The sequence below is a fragment of the Ictidomys tridecemlineatus genome, chromosome 3 (genome assembly GCF_052094955.1).
Source record: "Ictidomys tridecemlineatus isolate mIctTri1 chromosome 3, mIctTri1.hap1, whole genome shotgun sequence".
NCBI classification, from domain to species: Eukaryota; Metazoa; Chordata; class Mammalia; order Rodentia; family Sciuridae; genus Ictidomys; species Ictidomys tridecemlineatus.
This window is the reverse complement of record NC_135479.1, coordinates 61230186-61250179: the sequence shown is the minus strand read 5'-3', so window position 1 is coordinate 61250179 and position 19994 is coordinate 61230186. Positions and strand designations below refer to the sequence as shown.

Below are 19994 nucleotides of genomic sequence, written 5' to 3'. Positions count from 1 at the left end.
CACCCCAATTCAACTCTGTGGGGTCTCTCCCTGCCAGAGTCCAACATCACAGCAAATGCTCCCCCCTCCCAAACCATATTTCTCTGGCTTGGTTACTCTAAGTCCATCATCCTTAGCTGGAGTCCTTTGGACCTACTGATCTGCTCCTTCACCTGCTCTGCCACTGTCCTAAGTGGAGAGCCCTTTGTTACCATCCTTCAGGCCATTTCTCCTTCCTCCTTCATTGGAAGTTACCCCCAGAGAAGCCAAAGAATGAGGCCTTGACTTTGCTTCTTAGGACCTCCAAGGAGTAGATTCAGGGAATTTCACTACTCACTCATATTTTGTATTTGCTTGAGATAGTAGCAAAGAAAAAGATTTTTCCCCATTCCTATTCTATCAAAAGTGTTTGTATTAATCAGGAATATTGCAATGAAACAAAATTTAAACTAGCTTAAAATAGAGTTGTTGGGGGAGGTTGCTTCATTTTCATAGCAAAGAAGGCCAGAAGACAGTTTTATGTGTGGCTACATCCAGCACTCAACTATCCCCGGGGTTTTATGCTTCTCTACAAGTTCTATCTGCTTTTTTCTTGTTGTGGTTTTATCCTCAGCCAAGCTCTACCCAGAATAGATGAAAGACTTTAAGAATCAACAGTAAGGTTTACTCCACGCACACTAAATAGATCACAATATTAAAAAATAAAACAGAAAATAACAAGTGTTGTTGAGAGCCACAGCCAAAGGGGCCCCAGCAAACTTCCAGCTGCCAGCAAACTTCCAGTTGCCGGCTGATGATTGGCTCACAGTGGCCCCAGCAACATCTAGCTGATTGGCTCCTCTGCGGTGATGTTCATTGGGCTGTTTCCCTGCCCTTCAGACTGCCAGCTGATGATTGGCTCACAGCGGCCCCAGCAACATCTAGCTGATTGGCTCCTCCACGGAGCTGCTCATTGGGTGACTTCTTCGGCTCTGCCCATGCAACCCAGCCAATCGGCCTCAAGAGCAGGAGGATTGTGGGAGGTTGAGAGGCGGGTGTGGGGGAGAGAGGCTTGTGGAAGCCGGTGGTGGCAGTTGGGCTCTGAGGGTTTTTCCCTGGAGCTGTTTTGTTTGGCGTTTGTAGTTCTAAAAATAAAGTTAGTTTCTTTTTGACAAGTGGCTCCTGATTTGTGCCAAGCTAGACTTCGGCGAAGTGTTTTTAGGATATGGAGAAACCAGAACATTAAACATTGCTGATGGGGATGTAAAAGTGGTGCATTCCCTGTGGAAGACCATCAGTGTTTTCATCATTGTTTCCATTGCTGCAACCTGACAAGAACAATTTTAGAGAAGGAAAAGCTTACTTGGGGCTCATGATTTCAGACCATAGACAGCCAGCTCCATTCTTTGGGGCTTGAGGTGAGGCAGAACCTCATGGCAGAAGAGTGTGGTAAGGAAAGCAGCTCAGACATGATAATGAGGAAGCAGAGAGCAAGCTCCATTCAATGTGGACAAAATATATACCCCAAGGCATGCCTCCAGGGATGCACCCTATGTGTCTCACCCTCCAGACACACACCCTGTGTGTGTACAGTTACCACCCAGTTTATCCATATCAGAGAATTAACTCACTGATTAGGTTCAGGCTCTCACACCCAATTATTTTACCACTAAACTGTCGCGTCTCACGACTAAACTAGTCGGGATCACTCCAAGTGAATTTGGGGAATAAATAAAGACACAAACACAGAAAGTACCTTTTCTTTGGGTTCAGTGACTGTCCTCAGCTGCAGCTCCCACAAGGGGGGCAAGGTAGGCAAGAAAGATAGAGAGGAGCACGTGCTGAACCCTTTTATTGGGGAGAAGCTGTTCAAATGAGGCAAGGGGTAGGATTACAAAGGAACAGGTGAGTGTAGCTCAACCCCCTCGGGAGATACCTACACCTGGAGCCATAACTTGCTATCTGAGCTGGGACAATGCCCAAGTCACTACAAAATGTAGTAATTAGCCAGAGCCCCAGGACCTCAGGACTTTGAAGACAAGTTCATCCAGGGCAGGTCCCAACACTAAACTGTCTTGCATTGTCTGCACACATGAACTTTCAGGGGACACCTAATATTGAAACCACAACAGTTGGGGAGTTCCTTGAAAAATCAGACATAGAGTTACCACATAACTCATCCACTCCACTCCTAGTTACATGCCTCAAAGGAGTGAAAACATAAATATGTGTAAATGAATGTAGATAGCAAATTATTCACCCAAATGTCCATTAACCAATGAATGAATACACAAAATGTGGTCTGTCCACACAATGGAAAATTATTCATCCATGAAAAGGAATAAAACACCGATTTATTGTACAACATAAAAGAACCTCAGAAACATGATGCTAAGTGAAAGAAATCACTCAGGACAGATCATATATGAAATGTTCAGAATAGGGAAATACATTTACACACAGAGTGGTTTGGGAGTGAGTCCTGGTCCTTTGTTTAGTGAGATTTTATAGGTTTTGGGGGATACTCTTTGTGTCACAACATCAAACAGCAAATCATTTCACACCGAGAGAGAGTCAAACAACAACTCTTAACATTGATTAGCACATTCACTGGCGGGAACAAGTTGGATAGGGGTGATTGGCTAGTTCAAGAGGAGGATTCCTTTGAAGTGATTGGTTTAGGCCATGAGGGGTGTATGGTTTCTCAACATGTTATCAACCACCATAAACTACTTGGGGGGTCATTTGGCATCCCAGGTATTTTCCCCTGTCTCATGCTGATTGGAGGTTGCTAGGAGGTTGCTATGGGTCCTCACCTAGCCTAACTGATTCAGGGACACCTGGCGCCACAGATCTCTCCTATTACTTGCAGATAAACAACTCAGCAGGGTGGCTATCTGCCTAGGAGTGCTCTGTGGGTTTTTCCAAGGACAAGGATCACGCCCCATCCTTTGGACAGGCTTTGCTCTGAGGTAGAGGCTGGTTTCTCAAAAATGGAGTCACATCAGTTTCTCAGCATGGTCAACCACAAGACTGGGCTGGCAGGTTGGATTCAGCCTGGCAGCCCAGTGTCATCTGCTGCCATGGGGTAGAAGCCTGTGACACAGGGTCTGTAGGAGATCTGGGGAGCAATTGGACATAAGAGATACAAACAGCCTGAGTATCTGTCAGGAAAGGCCTGGGGCTTGCTGCCAGCTGCCGGGACCTGTCTTCACGTGCTCTGCACAGGATGTAATTGAAGAGCTGTTCAATAGGAGGAGCATCAGCTCCATATCCTGAACGAGGAACCAGGACCAGAAACCACCAGCAGGTACCAGCTCAGCTTCAGGGTGAGTGGGCATAGAGGGGGCTCCACAGACAGGGCCTAGAGAAGAACAGAGAAGGACCTAGAGCCTAGAAATACTTCACTGCAATACCTTGACCTGTCCACACGTTGATGGGAACATTAGAAAATAATATTGACATATTTCACTTCACTTCCTGTGATAATTTTGCATTCTGACATTCAGCTTATTAAAACTGGATCCAAGTGTCCATGGAGCATTTACCTGACTGTCCTTCTGTAAATGCTCCATGGACACTTGTAAAGTGAGCTGACACCCCACACGATTTCTTTGCCAAATATCAATCTGCCTGCAGCCCTGCTGAGCCTGAGGAAACAGGAAATGTCGCATTCTTTAACAAACTGAGGCAGGGGGCAGAAGGTCCAGCAGTCAGTGAAGGTGTTAGACCAGGACGCAAGAAAAGACCACTGATTCCAATTAAAATCAAATTAAGGCAAGCTTATTATTTCTACCGGCCGGGCTGCCTTTCCCTCCCAAAATGGCGGGAACAAAACAGCGGGAACAAAACAGCAGCCCCACCTTTCCTACAGCCCAGCTTTATAGCCCAGAAAGTTACACAAAAGGGGGGTTACAGATAACAGAACTCTGACAAGCATCACACAAAGGCTAGTTTATAGTTTTGCTGGCCCCAACATCAGAATTTATGAAGGTCTTTAGAGCCTCAGAGAGGGTCGTTGTCTGGCCAGGGAAGGCCAAGATTGATGAGGCATCACTAAAGTTTCAGAGAGGGCTGCTATCTGGTCAGAGAGCCAGGCATGGGTGAGTTCAAGGCACGGGCAGGCATTCCAAGCAGGTTCAGAATTTGCAGTAATTTATAGTAAAGCCGAAATTAGCTTTTCATGACTTTGTGGTGAGATGGCTCCCAATTTTAATAAAAGATCAGGTTGGGTCTATCAAGGCCGTCAGTGTAGATAGACAATTGGGTTGGACTGAGAAAATGGAGGCAGATTTGAGTCTGGGAAGTTGGAGACCGCCCTTGGGAGATTGGAATGTTAATATCTCAGGAGTGCTTTGATTACCAAGTGTCAAGGGCTGTGTGTGTGAGCTATGCACCTTGGAGTGATCTGAGGGGACGGGTCTGGTGTAGCGCGCTGATTGGGCTGTGCGACACAGGTGTGCCTTTCCTCTTGCTCTGCCTGTGATCCCACACAGCATCTGAGATGGGTGACTTGCCAAGATGTCAATCAATCTGCTGACCACAAGGCATCACAAAGCAAAACTCCACCTTCGAAATATTATCCCCTGCCTTATTTGGCGAAGAACATTCCATCGAAACTCCTTTGTGTGTGTCCCCCAGGTAGAATAAAGAGATTCCAGGTGCATGCTCTTTCCAGCATGGTCCAGTATGGAAGCTGACCCTTAAGGTTGCAGAGCTGTCCTGCCCTTGATCTGAGAAACTCATGTCTGTGTGTTGCAGGATTTCTGCTGTTTTCTTAGTTTATGTTACAGCCAGCTCTTTTGAATCCAGCTCATGCAGATGGTGAGAACCAAGATTACCTGCTTAAACTGCACCTCCCAGATGGATGTTACTGAAGCACCCCTGAACCAACAAAGAGCAGCTAATGAATGCCCCCTGGGCTGCCACTCTCTTCCTGCCCCAACAGTCCACCTTGGCTCTTCCGGCCCACTTGCTTCTCACCTTTTGACCATCCCTCTGGCATCTCCTGGGCCTAGTCACTACACAGGAAGGAGAGAGATTAGGGGGAAGAGAGCAAGAGAACAAAGAAATTTTAAAATATATAAAAAGTGTAGGATGCTCTCACTTCTTGGGATACCAGGATACCAGCTATGCCCCACCTTCTCCCTTTTGGAAGAAGTCTGTGTTACTATTTTTAAACAAAACCTGCTTTATACACTTGCCTTGCTTCTCTAATGTTAAAAATTCAACATTTTTCAAAATTCAATATTCGAGGAAGCAGAACTCGTAACTGGTAACCGTCACTGAGAACTGGCAGTATCACAGCAGCAGACAAGCCCATCCAAACACCACTGTTTGTGTCTTCAAAGAGCATTTTAGGATGGATGGCAGAATTGTCTGTTGGGACCCCTGAAGCCAAATTCTTTGCCCTACAACTCCAGTAGCAGGTGCAGCAGCTGAAGGTGGCCAGGAGACCATGGGACACCCAAGCAGTGCAACCAAGGGATAACTAAACAAATCCTCGAACTTCACTTGCTTTTAGTTGACTTTTAAAAGCACTCATTTTTGAAGTCGCACAGCTGAGAACTATGTTTTTTGTTTCCCGATAGCTTTGCTGTAGATAACACTTCTGACCTGTGGGATATGGTGATTGCTTAGGTTACTTTTCAGGACTTGCAGGTTGCTTTTGTCCCAATCCCCGACTCTTCACTTGGGTCTGCACAAGTGTCCAATTGGTGAACTTTTGAAATCAGGGGGCTGAAAACTCTATTCTCACACCATGCTAATGCTGTCATTTTCAAGAACATGAGTGCCATGAAGAGCCAAGGAATTTGATTATATGTGCACAGAATGAAACCAAAAGCTTGGTCCTTGTCCCAGATGCCCATCCGGTAACAAGGACAAAGTTTTGAGAAAAAGGAAAAAAGAGGATTTATTGCCTTTCTGGTGAAGGAGAAAGACAATGAACTCATGTTCACACAGCTGACTGCCTGTGGGGACAGAGGGCTTTAAAAGAGGGCAGTTTTCCCACATATCATTAGTGTTAGAGCTAATTAATGTTTTAACTTATATCCTTGAAAGAGCTGGAGTTCCAATTTGTAGATCCAGAGTTTTATTCTTCTTGTAGAAGGGCAGATATCTTGGCTCAGGACAGGAAGAACATTCATATTGTTCCCCTCAGGGTTGGGAGGGAAAGAGGGAGAACAGGGAGCAAAAACATGTTCCTTTAAAGTTGCCCGTGGTTGAGCAGCAAGGTTATATTTAAAATATGAAGTGAACCCGTTACAATAAAGCGACCCCTGTAGCAAAACCACTGACTTTTTCACCACAAATGCCTTTCCCTGTGCCTAAATCTCCTTTCTTTCTTATTCCATAAGTGTCCTCATACCCTGTGTCAGGTCGATGGCAGTGACTTAGGAACAAAGCACCAAGCAGCCTGTGTGCGCGAAACACTGGTCAGGCACTGATGGAACAGCCTGTCAATCAGCGGGGACTCCTGGCCAATCCTGGATCTCAGCCAGTCCTCCCCCCACCCTCCGCACCCCCCATCAACTCCAGTGGGACAAGGGACTCCAAAAACTCCCTTTCCTGTCCCAAGCCCTCCCTTCCTGCCTATGTCCAATAAAAATTCCAGTCCGGTAGAGCCCCTGCCCTCTTCTTACTCCTCAGACCCTCTTCTTACTCTGCGGGTCTGAGAGTTCCACCTGGGAGTGAAATCTCAATAAAGCCCTGTTCAGTGGCCTTTTGGTCGCTGCTGCTGCCTGACCTTACACCCTGTCCTATGACAGGGTCTCCCCTTCCACTCTCAGCCACTTTGTGAATAAACTACTTTGCAATACGGTGGTCTCGGTGATTGGCACACCATGCAGCAGGCAAAGTGGGTCTGGTTCAGTATCAATGGGGGTTGTGGATACACTGGGCAAACAGGGAGATGGGGATAATACCACCGGTCACTGGTGATATTCTGCTTCCTCACATGTTGAAGTATAACATTAGAGAAGCACACAGAGGCAAGTATATAAAGCACAGTTTATTCAAAAAGGGGTAACCGCCATAGCTGGTGTCCTGGAATCCCAAGAAGGAAGTTTGTTTTGCCTTTTTATATGTCCTAGGCCTCCTTTATTCTCCTGCTCTCTTTCCTTTATCTCTCTCCTTCTGCATACATGGAGATGCTGGGTGGGATGGCCACAAGTTGAGAAGCAGAAGGGCTGGAGGGGCCAAGTTGGAGTGACCTGGGCAGGAAGGGGGTGTAATTAATAACTCCCTGTAGGGAGGGACAATCTCTGAGACCCGTTACCTTAGCAACAGGTTGGAAAAGGGAAGGGCTCTTATGAAATTAACATTTCAATTCCTCCACTCTCTGGATCTGACCCTTGCTTACCTAACTAATTCTGGCTTCGGGGACTGGATGTGGGCCAGGCACAGGGTTGGATTGCCTTGGGAGCAGCAATGACTGGTGTAGTCACAGGAGGGATGGCAGCATAGGGCTGCAGTGCCTTCAGGGTGACAGCTCAGACACAGTCATTCTTACCAGTTTGAAGGAGGAACTGGCTTCCGTGATACCAGGAGGGTCTGCCACAGAAGGTCCAGCCTCATAGGTTACTGCCTTATCTGCCCAACTCATCTACCTGGCCCAGGAGGGGCTGATACTTGACTCTTGCTCTGATCTGACTTTCAGACCTTCATCCCCCTTTAGTCTTTTCTCCATGGACTCTGATTCCCCAGGACCCTAAGGATGGAACCTGGGGTGAGCTACTGTGTAACCAAAACCCTGACTTTGTCTTTCTGCCCCAATAAGCATCACTTTGACATCACCAAGGGGGCTCCCTGTTGACCACTGTGTTGTTTCATGAGGGACCCCTTCCCTAGATGACAAATCAGATTTAAGAAGAGTGTGTTGGTCTCTGGTTTTGGAGCCCCTAGTCATCAAGGCTCAGCCTCCTTAATTTCTCCACAGCTGGACACATCAGGAATGGAGCGGATACCCCAAAGTCTGAGTGGAATACATGCCACCCCAACATAATGACTGATAGACCCAACCTGATCTTTTATTAAAATTGGGAGCCATCTCGCCACAAAGCCATGAAAAGCTAATTTCGGCTTTACTATAAATTACTGCAAATTCTGAACCTGCTTGGAATTCCCCCCCGTGCCTTGAACTCACCCATGCCTGGCTCTGACCAGATAGCAGCCCTCTATGAAACTTTAGTGATGCCTCATCAATCTTGGCCTTCCCTGGCCAGACAACGACCCTCTCTGAGGCTCTAAAGACCTTCATAAATTCTGATGTTGGGGCCAGCAAAACTATAAACTAGCCTTTGTGTGATGCTTGTCAGAGTTCTGTTATCTGTAACCCCCTTTGTGTAACTTTCTGGGCTGTAAAGCTGGGCTGTAGGAAAGCTGGGCTGCTGTCTTGTTCCCGCCATTTTGGGTGGGAGAGGCAGCCTGGCTGGTTGAAATAATAAGATTGCTTTAATTTGATTTTAATTGGAGTCAGTGGTCTTTTCTTGCGTCCTGGTCTAACATTGACCTCCTGCCTCAAGGCCCTGGGGATTGATGTGAGGCTGTGGGGAGGGGTTCACTGGTTCACTGGAATGACCAAGTCTCAAGAGGCAGTGGGATCAGGTGGGACAGGGCGAGTGGGTGCAGAATGCAAAAGAAGCATTACCAAATGGGATGGATTCAAACTAAAAAGTTTTTTCTTCAGCAAAAGAAACCATCTGTGAGGTGAACAGAGAACCTACATCCTGGGAACAAATTTTTACCCCTTACACATCAGATAGAGCACTAATCTCTAGGGTATATAAAGAACTCAACAAGATAAGCACCAAAAAAAAAATGATCCAATCAATAAATGGGCCAAGGACCTGAAGAGACTCTTCTCAGAAGAGGATACACAATCAGTCAACAAATATACGAAAGAATGCTCATCATCTCTAGTAGTCAGAGAAATGAAAATTAAAACTACTCTAAGATACCATTTCACTCCAGTGAGAGTGGCAGCCATTATGAAGACAAACTACAACAAGTGTTGGAGAGGATGCGGTGGGACTGCAAATTGGTGCAGCCAATTTGGAAAAGCAGTATGGAGATTCTTTGGAAAACTGGGAATGGAACCACCATTTGACCCAGCTATTCCTCTTTTCGGACTATACCCAAAGGACCTAATAACAGCATACTACAGGGACACAGCCACATCAATGTTTATAGCAGCACAATTCACAATAGCTAAACTGTGGAACCAACCTAGATGTCCTTCAGTGGACGAATGGATAAAAAAATGTGACATTTATACACAATGGAATATTACTCAGCAATAAAAAAGAATAAGATTATGGCATTTGCAGGGAAATGGATGGCATTAGAGAAGATATCGCTAAATGAAGTTAGCCAATCCCCAAAAAACAAATGCTGAATGTCTTCTCTGATATAAGGGGGGGTGACTTAAAATGGGGTTGGGAGGGAGAGCAAGGGAGGAAGATTACCTCTAGATAGGGAATAGGGGTGGGAGGGAAAGGAAGGGAGAAGGGGAATAGCATGGATGGTGAAAGGAGACCCCAATCATTATACAAAATACATATATGAAGATGTGAATTTGGTGTCAACATACCTTATATATAATCAGAGATATGATAAATTATGGTATAATGGTATATTAAGAATTATAATGTAAAAATATATTAAAATTCCATCCCTCCAAAAAAAAAGGAGCATTACCAGCATGACTTTCCATTCAGAAACCTTTATTGGTCCCTATGTGTCCTGCAAAGGTAAGGGTCTTGGAGCGCTGGGACCTGGGGTCCATATGGGAGTTGGGGGCTTGCCTATGAGAGCAGAGAAGCAAGAGGCCAGAGTCAGGAGCTCCAGGAGTAGGAGAGCAAGCGAGGGTGTCTCATCCTCTGGTGGCAGCACAGCACAGATAGGCCAGGTGCAGTGGCCCTCTTCAGTGCCAGGGCATCTATAAGGAAGGACAAGTGGGGGCAGTAAGGACAAGCCCTCGCCCTGTCTGGCACAGCCTGCTTCCCCTGGCAGCCCCACTCTCCACCTCTCACCTTGGCTGGGCTTGGTGGGTACCTGGCCTTGTGGGCATCGTCATTCAGTAAAGACCTCACCAGGCAAGAACGGCGGTGGGAGAAGGTCTCGAAGCTCTTCCTGCCGTGGTAGGCCCCCATACCACTGTTCCCTGTGGGAGAAGGTTGCTCAGGACTAGGATTCCACCCCAAGTTGTGCCTATAAGCCTCTAGGGCCCCTTTTCTGAAATCCTTAGGATTTCTTCCAGGGCATCCATGCTGGGGACAATATAGAGAGTGCCTAGGAAGAGTCCAAACTGGGCCAGCTATGCCACTAAAAGAGGTTAAGACCCTTGACTTGGGGTCTTCATGGAACAGATTAGTGCACTAGGGATGCATTAGTGCTCCAAGGCCAAAGTCAGAAGGCCAAATAGGAGAGGTAAGTGGGAATCTATGGCTCCTGGCTGCTGATGGACTGCCTGGCCTTGTGGGAACCCTGGGCAGGGGGGAAGCAGGTGGGCTGAGAGCCAGTCCTAGACTCACCCACGCCCCCGAAGGGCAGAGAGTGCACAGTGATGTGTACGATGACGTCGTTGGCTGTCACCCCGCCACCTGATGTCTCTGAGATCATCTTCTTAATCACCTGTATGAGGACCAAGCTGCTGATTATCCACTCCTGCTGAGAGGATGCAGAGCGCTTCCCTTCCTGTTCTGTCTCAGCCACGTTCTGGAGCCACAAGGTCAGAGGCAGCAGAGGCACAGCTACCTACTATCTCATCAGCCCTTCCCAAGTATCACATGGCCCTCAGTACCACCTGGGGAGATGGTATGAACAACAGCTCCGATGACCAGGTGATGCTACTGTCTTCCTAGATACTTCTTAAAGACAAGGCTAAAGAGGTTCAGAAGGTCTAATGTCTTGCCCAATGTCACACAGTCAATGAACTAGGAAGCTATAATTTGAATTCAGGCCGGTGGATCCCTGGATCCTACTTGCATGTGACGGCTGTGCCCAGAAGCCCCAGGACCCAGGTTGGAGGACCATCGGCTCACATTGTTATTGTTGGAGAAGACATAGAGAGCCGGGGGCTTCTCTCGCTGGTTGATGAACTGGATGGCTTCCTCCAGGCTGCGCACGCACACGATGGGCATCACTGGTCCAAAGATTTCCTCTTGCATCACCTGGGACTGGGGGTCCACATCCGTGAGGATGGTGGGGGCTGAGGTGGGAGAGGAGCCAGAGTTAGTGCTGAGAACCCCCTTCCACCCAGCCAGCATGTCTGACTCCTGCTTCTACTCTTTCCCAGAGGATGCTGCCCAATGTTAGGGAGGGGGACGGATGAGATGCTGAAGAGCTCTTCCCATGATCCAGGCACCTCCTGGGGTCCATCATGGCAGACTGTTGGGCTATTCTGAATTAACCTACATGGGAGTAATGGGGCAGGCACAGCAGCTGGAAGGATACAAGTATCTCCTTCTGTCTCTTCAACAAATTGGGGTCCAAATGGATCTCATCTGGTGACCCAATCCTAGGCATCAGGGGTTCTTATTATGACCTCTACTGTCCCCATCATCGACTGGCGTGCCGAGTTGAGAGGGAGCTGAAGCCCCTCTCTCTGGTCTTGTGGGAGATGGGCTTCTGGGGCTGGAATGGGGCTTCTTGGGAGGCATGGTCAGCCTTGCCTACTGAGGGCACCAGCGTCTCCCCAAGCCCATTGGTGAGAATAATCTATGCTCATCAGAGGGCTCTGCCTGGTGGTCAAGTATCTGAGCCATTTTCTGTGAACTTGGTGGGAACCTTGGAGGACCATACGCACCTATGTAGCGGGAGGCCATGTCTCCAGTGCCTCCATGGGCCACTTTCTGGCCCTCAATTAGCCCCATGACCCTCTGGAAGTGCCAGGCATTAATGATCCTTCCATAGTCACGTGACTTCTTGGCATCTTCCCCATAGAACTCCTGAGAAGAGATGGGAGGCTTCAGGGAAGGACAAAGACCCTGGTCATAGTCAAAGGCTTCCAAGCCACATGTCAGCAGACTGGGTGATGGGATTCTGGGTGCAGAGGTTTTTTTTTTTTTTTTTTAATGCTTTTTAAACTTTCTGAAACGGTCTCTATTGTGTGTGTGTATTCCTTGAATGATCAGAAGAAAGGAGCGATTTGCTCAAGTCGAGAAGTCATTCCTGGTGTCACGCCCACCTCCTGCCTCACAGCTCCCACGCTCAGGCTCCAGGGCCCCATACTCACTTTCAGAGACTTCTTTAGTTTCTCCACGATTTGGTGCTGGATTGAGGGGTCACAAAGGATGTAATCTGGGGCCACACAGGTCTGGCCGCTGTTCATGAATTTCCCCCAGGCGATGCGTCTGTGAAAATTCCAGGGTGGATTATGTCCCGCAGGCCATGGGAAGATTCCCAAGAAGGCAGGCCTTATTCCGTGCGCACAGGGTCAGGGCATAGTGGGCTTAGCACACTGGTCAGTGGGAGCCATAGGCTGTGAGCAGGTCACAGTGAGTCTTAAGCAGCCCACTCACTTCTGGACACTGGGCTGAGAGCGCCTTTTGGAGCCAATGGGTGCTAAACTCATTGGTGGCAGGTGGGGAGTTTCTGGGGGATATCTGGGGGTGGTGGGCTTTGTGCCTCTAGGATCAGCCTTCGTGGCCAGGTGTTACCTCTACTTCCACCCCCCACCCCATCTCCAAGGACCACATATGTGGTGCACAGAGGTGGCCAGAGCCCTGGCTCAGGTCGGAAGGTCAAGATACAAGTCCTGCCTTGGACTCTGAGTGTCAGCCGTTCTTCTCATGGGTCATGATCTCCAGATTATCAGCTCAATTATGGCAGAGAGCTGGTCAGGGCCAACTTCTTTGTGCCCTGAACACCCCACACTTGTTTTTCTTACAGTCTCTGCTTGGACTATTGCCTTCACTATGATGTCCACAGAGTGGTCAGAGCTCTGCCTAGAACTCTCTTCCTCTAGGAAGCCTTCCTGGACTCAATGCACCTTTTCTGTGAATGAGGTTCCTTTCCAGCTTCTACTACCCACCCTGAGCTCCTGCTGAGGACTGCAGGCCCAGTGGGGAAAGGGCCTATTTGTACTATTCAGAGCAGAACTGCAGTGCTTAGCCTGCAGCCTGGGTGTGCTAGAGACAGCAGAAGGAATGGCCTCCTCACCGGCAGGCCACATCCAGATTGCAATCCTTGTCCACATAGCAGGGGCTCTTTCCTTCCAGTTCCAGTGTGACAGGAGTCAGGCGCTTGGCAGCAGCCGTCATAACAATCTTCCCTACGCCCGTGCTGCCCGTGTAGAAGATGTGGTCAAATCTCTCCTTGAGCACCTCTGTGGTCTCAGGGACACCCCCATTTATCACTGGGTACAGTTTCTTTCATGCAAGGAGAGAAGAAAGGCTCAGCCAAGACCAACTCCCTCCTCACCCCTGCATGTAAGGCCGTGGCTGAGACCAGTGGTCCTGTGGCCCAGCAACTCACACCCCACCCTGGCTGGCCACTGGCAAGTAGAGCTCCCCGATTAGGGCTCAGAGACTTTCTGTTCATCTCAGCAGGAGAGGGAAGCTCCTGGGAGATATCCTTCCCCAACCTGAGGCTTGCTCAAGCCCCAAAGACCTGACCTCAAACAGTTACCTTTTGAGCCCTGGAGGGTCCCTTACCTTATCTATGTACTGAGGGAGGATGGTGGCAAGCAGGTTTGCCATGTTCTCACTCAGCTCTGAGGGTTTGAGAACCACTGCATTCCCTGCAAAGTAAACAGACTTAGCGCCACACCAGGCCACCCCAAATGCTCTTCTCTCCTATTGACCAACCCTGGAGCCTTCCTTCCAACATCCATGTCCTCAGAGGCGTGGAGGGAAGACTTGTAGGCACATGCACAAGCACATAAACTTGCAATACACACAAGGCATAGGCTGAGGAGCACGCATGAGCAGATGCCACAGGAACAAACACAGGCACACAGGTGCACACATAGGTTCATGCTGGCTAGAACTGCAGCACCTTCCCTTCTGCAATTGCTGGGAGGCTGGGAAAGAGGAAAGGACAAAGGAGAGGGAGATGCTCTTGGGCTGGTTGGGAGAGTAGTGTTAGCCCCTCCTGGTCGATTTAGCTGAGAGCTACCCCAGCCACCCACACCCATGGGCAGGTGGAAGCTGTTCTTGTGGTCATCTGCATCTGACCGGCCTCGGATGCAGGTACCTGGAGGCCTAAACTAAATGGTTTTGTCTACACAGCCTCCTGTGAAAGTCACATCAATCCACTGTCTGCCACCAGGTCTCCTCTTTCCCCAGGCCTGAGCCCCTCTTGGAACGGAGCCTCTAGTACCTGCAGCAATGGCGCCCGCCATGGGCTGGATAACAAGGTTGAAGGGGTAGTTCCAGGTGCCGATGATGAGGACCACTCCCAGGGGCTCTGAGTGGATGTAGGACTCATCCTACTGGGTCTCAGGAGTCTTCTCCACAGGCGCATCCTTGACCCACTCATGGAGATTCTTGATCATATACGCAATCTCCTCCAGAACGTACCCCACCTCCTCACCGTAGGCGGTCCATTCATTCTGTGGTGAAGACACCATGTAAGCTCCTAGCCCAGAAGCAAGGCCAAGCTTCTAGGAGTGCAAGCTAGGCATTCCCAGTCCTTAGCTGCCAGGGCAATGGGAGTTGTACACCATGGGTTCCCCAGCCCAGGTGGGGGACCAGGAAGACAGAGTACATGGGGGTTGGGGGAGAAACAGAGGTGAGGGTCTAACAGGAGTGGTGGATCTAACTTCTGCTGGATTGGGGGCTCTGGCAGGGAGAGGGCTGGTGACTGAAAGAAAAAGCCAGGCCTGGATGGAGGAGACAGATTTGAGGGTCATTAGTGAGTTGGTGTGTGTAGGGGGGAGAGGGGGAATTGAGCCATGTGTTGTGTTGTCTGGGAAAGTTTATGGGTCAAAATAAGACCTGAACCTAGGAAGGAGCCCTCTTAAGACCACCCTGAAGAAATAGGGACAGGGAGATGGCTTCCCAAGAGAGTCAGAAGAGAAGCCAGGAGACAAGGTGACAGAAGGAGTAGGCCGGGGACCGAGGGCTTCTCAGGCAGCACAGAGTGAGGAGAGGGGAGGCACAGACAGAAAATATGAGCTTTGGCTGTGAGGTCAAGAGTGAGTTTTCTCGTTTTAGTTTTAAGATGAATAGTCCTGAGCCATCTTCTAAAACTACAGAATAGGGTGGTGGGAAGGCCTTGAGACGGCAGAGGGGTGAGCTCCAAAGATCTGCACCCTGCAGAGGCACCTTTTCTCTTCTCTCAGGCAAGAGGGAGGGTGGAAACAGGCTCAGATGAGTTCTGGGCCCTACGGCGAAAGGTTTGTGAATCGAAGGAGTCTCATTCTCTCAGAGTGAGTGAAGGAGCAGCCCCAACCTCCCTGCAGCCACAGGGAGCAGGTGGCCTCCTGGCATCAGCAAGCTGTTCCTTGGCATGGAGAGCCAGGTGTTCCCATGTGGGACTCAGGGCACCAGATGCTCCAGGTGTCATGTAGGAGGAGATTGGTTGGAATGGGTGGTCTTATGTTAAGATCTGGTCAGGATGAAAAAAACTGGTGAAGAAAACTGGTCAGGAGGTAAAAGCAGACAGACGAGGGTAAGGAGTGCCCTGCACAACAGCAAAATGGGGTACGGTGGAACCCCTCTGCTGAGAGTGAGAGGAAAAGAGGAGAGGGTAGTGTGCCACTTCTCAGCTGTTGATGAACTGGGTGACTCCAAGCCTCATTTCCCCTTCTATAATATGGTCATGACACTCACGGAGGGTTTTGGGGGGCTGAGCCTGGTCCTTTGTAAAATGTTGAGCACAGAACCCCATGCACGCTAGCGATACCTTACACCAAACCATAACTGTCCCCACCCTCGTGGAGGTCTCCCGCGCAGCCCTGCAGCCCTGCTAGCAGGAGCACCTTGTGCAGATCAGCGGCCAAAGCCTCGGTGATGTCCGCCTGGCGCTCCTGGATCATGCGCCGCAGCGCCTCCAGCTGCTAGATCCGGAACTGCAGCGGGCGGGTCAGGCCTGAGTTGAAGGCGGCCCTGGCCCTCTTGACCAATTTGCTAAACTTGTTCATGGTACCTAGGGACAGAGGGGATCTTGCAGCAAGGTGGAGGAGGTTGGAAAGAAGGCCACGTCCTTGGCTCAGAGCTGCCATCTCTGGTGTCCCACTCCCGCCTCTACCTGCTTGCAAAGCTGGTGACACACCCCCAGGCAAACATTCCGGGAACTGTAACACACTTTCCAGATTAGATTGGATGAACATTGGTCAAGATTCCACGCTCAGGTTGATTAAAGAAAAACTAGCATCAAAATACCTGCAAACCCTTTCTGGTGATGACTGGTCAAGAGCTTAAGCAGGCATAAGTCATTAAATCAGTGCATGCTAAGCCTGGGAGATACAGATCAATGCTAGCAAGGAACTCACAGGCTTTCGGGTTTCTGTGCAGAAATATGGAGGTAATTCCTGTTACTTGTTCAAGAAACCATCTTGGCAAATTGGACTGGTTCTTCTGAGGGCAACTGGGCAATATCTAGCAAAAGGCTTCCAAAGGTATTTTACCTGCCCAAAAGGTCTATATTCAGAAATTTATAGTAATTACTATATTCCTAAGCAATCACTGAAGTCATCACAGTTTGTATAGAATAAATACTGAAGACACTCTAAAGGCCCTAAGGCAGGAGCAGTTCAAATGAACTATGCTGCATTCATGTGGTGGTTATTGGGCAGTATTTAGGAATGAAATAAAGTTACTCAGCATGTTAATAAGGGTTCTGTGTGTGCCAGATGTGTCCCAGGTTCTAGGGACAAGGAACAGGTTATGAAATAACAGGAGTGCTAGGCTTGCATGTGTGGTGTACATGCACTTTTGCAGGCATACAAGAGAAGACCAGAAAGATAGCCTCATCATGGGGGGAGCATTGGATGGAGGCAATATTTGGTGATCTTTGTTTTCTTTTCTTTCCCCTTTATTGTTTTCTTTCTTTCTCTCCCTTCTCTCTTTCTTGTTTTGGGGATCAGAACCCAGGGCTTCCCACATGCTAAACACTCTCTACCACTGAGCTAGTCCCCTGGGCCACTGCTCCAGTGATCTCTGTTTCTTCTCTAGTGTAACCTTTTTTTTTTTTTTGCAATGAGCTTATATTTTTAAATGTTTGGTTACATTTTTGAATAGGCATACATGTTCATTCAAAATTTAGAAGAGACAAAAAGGTCGCACAGGAAAGTGTCTCTCTCGTCCCTTTTCTACCAGCTGTCAGGTCCCACCCCGGAGGTGGCCACTATTACCAGTTCCTTGCTTTCCTTTCAGAGATATTTAATCCACCCACAAACATTGCCTAACATTGGGCAGCATGGTGGAGGGAGGGGAATTTCCATCTTGCAAAAATAAAAGCAAAAAAAAAAAAATCACTGCATATCACACGCACATAATACTTAATCATATTAGATATAGATACAGGATCCTGCTTGAATTTTTGTTCCTGATTCCTTCCACCACTTCCCTTCCCCATGAGGTGCTGACCCCAGCCCCAGGTCCAGTCCCAGGCTTTCTGCTCAGGGAAGAGGGTCCCTGTTGATCTCTAGGACACCACAGGCCTGAACATGCTACTGCTCGCTCCCTATGACTTGGCAGGAGGCTGGGGAAGCCTCCTTACTGAGACCTCTTGGCTCTACCTGCCTGTAGGGAAGGATCCTCCTGCTGAACCTGACTCTAGCCGTACAGCTCTCTCCTCAGCCTTGGATGGTTGAACCAGCCACTAGCCACTAAGACCAGGAGAAGAGTCTGGGGATGAGTAGGATGGTATTGGGCTCATGCCTCAGAGTCACCACTCAGAAGCATGTGGGCCTCATTTGTGAGCAGCCAGGGATGACCACAGAACTGCTTCCCAGATACAAAGCACCTGTCACAGTGCTCGGCACCCAGATAGGAATGTCTTTTGTCGCAAACTGGGATCCTTCTCCCAGAGCCAGCCCACCATCTGGGTGACACTGTGTCCTCCAGCATCCCCCAAACACACTACCCTCACTTGTGCTGACTTTGACTTTGCCCTAGCATCCCTCATCTAGGCTCTCCACCCAGCCTTCCCTTCAATCACCACCACGCTCCGTAGTAAAGAGCCCACGAAGAAGGAACAGCTATGGGTTTGTCTCACAGATGAGGAGAGTGAAGCTGAAAACTGTTCAGTGCTCTGTCTTTGGTGTCACAGTTGGCAATTACCAAGGTCAGGATTTGAACACACATCCATCTCTGTCAGCCCCACTGCCTTCCAGGGGAGTGAAGAGCCCTGACAGCCCACCCAGCACTTCCACTCAAAGACCACCTCAGTTCCTCTGCTCCACGAATTCCCAGGACTTCCACCTCCTAGTGCTAAGAATGGCAGAGCCACCAGATATCTGACCTGGGGTCCTCAGTGCGTCCAACTGGGAGGATGCTCACTCCTAAGATGATGACCCTGGGGCAGGGACCAGCCCCACTCACAGATGGATGGAGGACTTTTCGCCCTAAGGGCCCCTGTTCCCTGTGCAGGCTCTGCCCAGGTATTCCCACCTTGGAGGGGAGGGTGAAGGAAAGGGAACCTGGGGGAAGAGGATTACCTTCAACACAGTCTCTCCTGAGTGTCTGGGCCTCCTGGAATGAACAAAACCCAAGAGGGGACATATTTAAGGGCCTTTCTTCCCGCCCATTTGGCTCTTAGAGTCCCTGCCCAGGAAGTGTGCGTGACAAGGAAAAAATAATATTCAAATGTGGGGTGTAGCACAATCTGAACCTCGGCTCCTACAGCTGGGGCTGGGGCTTGGGGGATTAGGTCTTGGGTTGTCTGTTTTTGTTTTATTCTGAAAGGCGAGATGATTCTGTGAAGCCTTGGGCAGGGCTCATAGCCCGCCTTCAAAAGGAGCCTGGGATTATCATGGGCGTGGGGGCCACTGACTGATTCAGCCTGGCATGGACCTTGTCCAGATTTCCAAAGTGTGTTTGCCAGATGCTGTTTTTGGAGTTTCCTGTTATATAAGGTCAGCAGCGGGTGAGCCACAGGTCATAGCAGTGTACCACGCCACGCCCCCCCCACAATTCACATTCCCCTCTGCCCGCCCCCCCCCATGTGCACAGGTACCACGGCTCTGTTGAGGCAGAGACCCCAAACTAAAGAATGGGGCTTTCTGTGGGGGGTCCTCACTGAGATGGGGATCTGCTCTCTCACTGACTAGCAAAGAGGGCCAGAACCTTCCCCTGCGAGGTCACCTGGGAAGGCTGTATTCCTGGAAGCCCCTTCCCCGCCCTTTAACTGACGTTTGCTGGGTGTCCACTCTGTGCCACGCGTGGGGGCACGGTATCCTGTCACTTCTCACTGCACCAGACTCTAGGCCTTCTCCTACTTGAAGCTTCCCTGATACCCTTGCCCCACGTGGAGGTTGGCCTTGGGGTGTCTTGGTCTCCCATTTACTGAGAGGAAAAGATAAGGTCCCCATCATGGCCTGTGAGCCCCTGAGGATGTGGTCTTCATCTCTCCCTCTTTCTACCTGGATCAGCTCGCAGCATAGATCCATCCAGGTGGTTCAGCTCCACATCACGTCACAGGACACCACCTGGTCCTTGTTTCCTTTTTCTCCAGAGCATCTTGATCCTTCTGAGGTGCTATCGATCCACAGTGATGTGCCACGTGACCACAACCCACATAGGATGGTGGTCGTAATGGGGTTTTAAAGTCCTACCACCTGTAATCTCACAGGGCAACACCTTGCTCCAATGTCTGCTGGTGTAAACAAATCCACTACACTGCAGTTTTTAAAGGCGCAACACATAGAACTATATGCAGGGCATGATATAGGATGATGGTAATGAACAACTGTGACTGGTGCATGTATTTGCTTATACCATATTTTATCACCCTTATCATTTTAGAGTGTATTCCTTTCACTTACAAAAAAATTCTTTTTCCGCTGAAGAGTGCGCTCTGCTGCCTCATACATCATATGTTTACAGTATCTTTTGATAATGTCATTTTTTTCTTGTGGGAACTTA

General features: G+C 49.1%; 1 protein-coding gene across 1 annotated transcript; it reads right to left on the bottom strand.

The window, feature by feature from the left end:
* Positions 1–9709: 9709 nt before the first annotated feature.
* Positions 9710–16048, bottom strand: LOC144375820 (aldehyde dehydrogenase, dimeric NADP-preferring-like). The gene is given in 10 exon segments (XM_078041278.1): positions 9710–9898; positions 9993–10123; positions 10494–10593; positions 11004–11170; positions 11768–11909; positions 12197–12314; positions 13123–13331; positions 13617–13702; positions 14284–14515; positions 15887–16048. Coding segments are annotated over 10 exon segments (1362 nt in total). The 3' UTR covers positions 9710–9883.
* Between the last annotated feature and the right edge of the window lie 3946 nt (positions 16049–19994).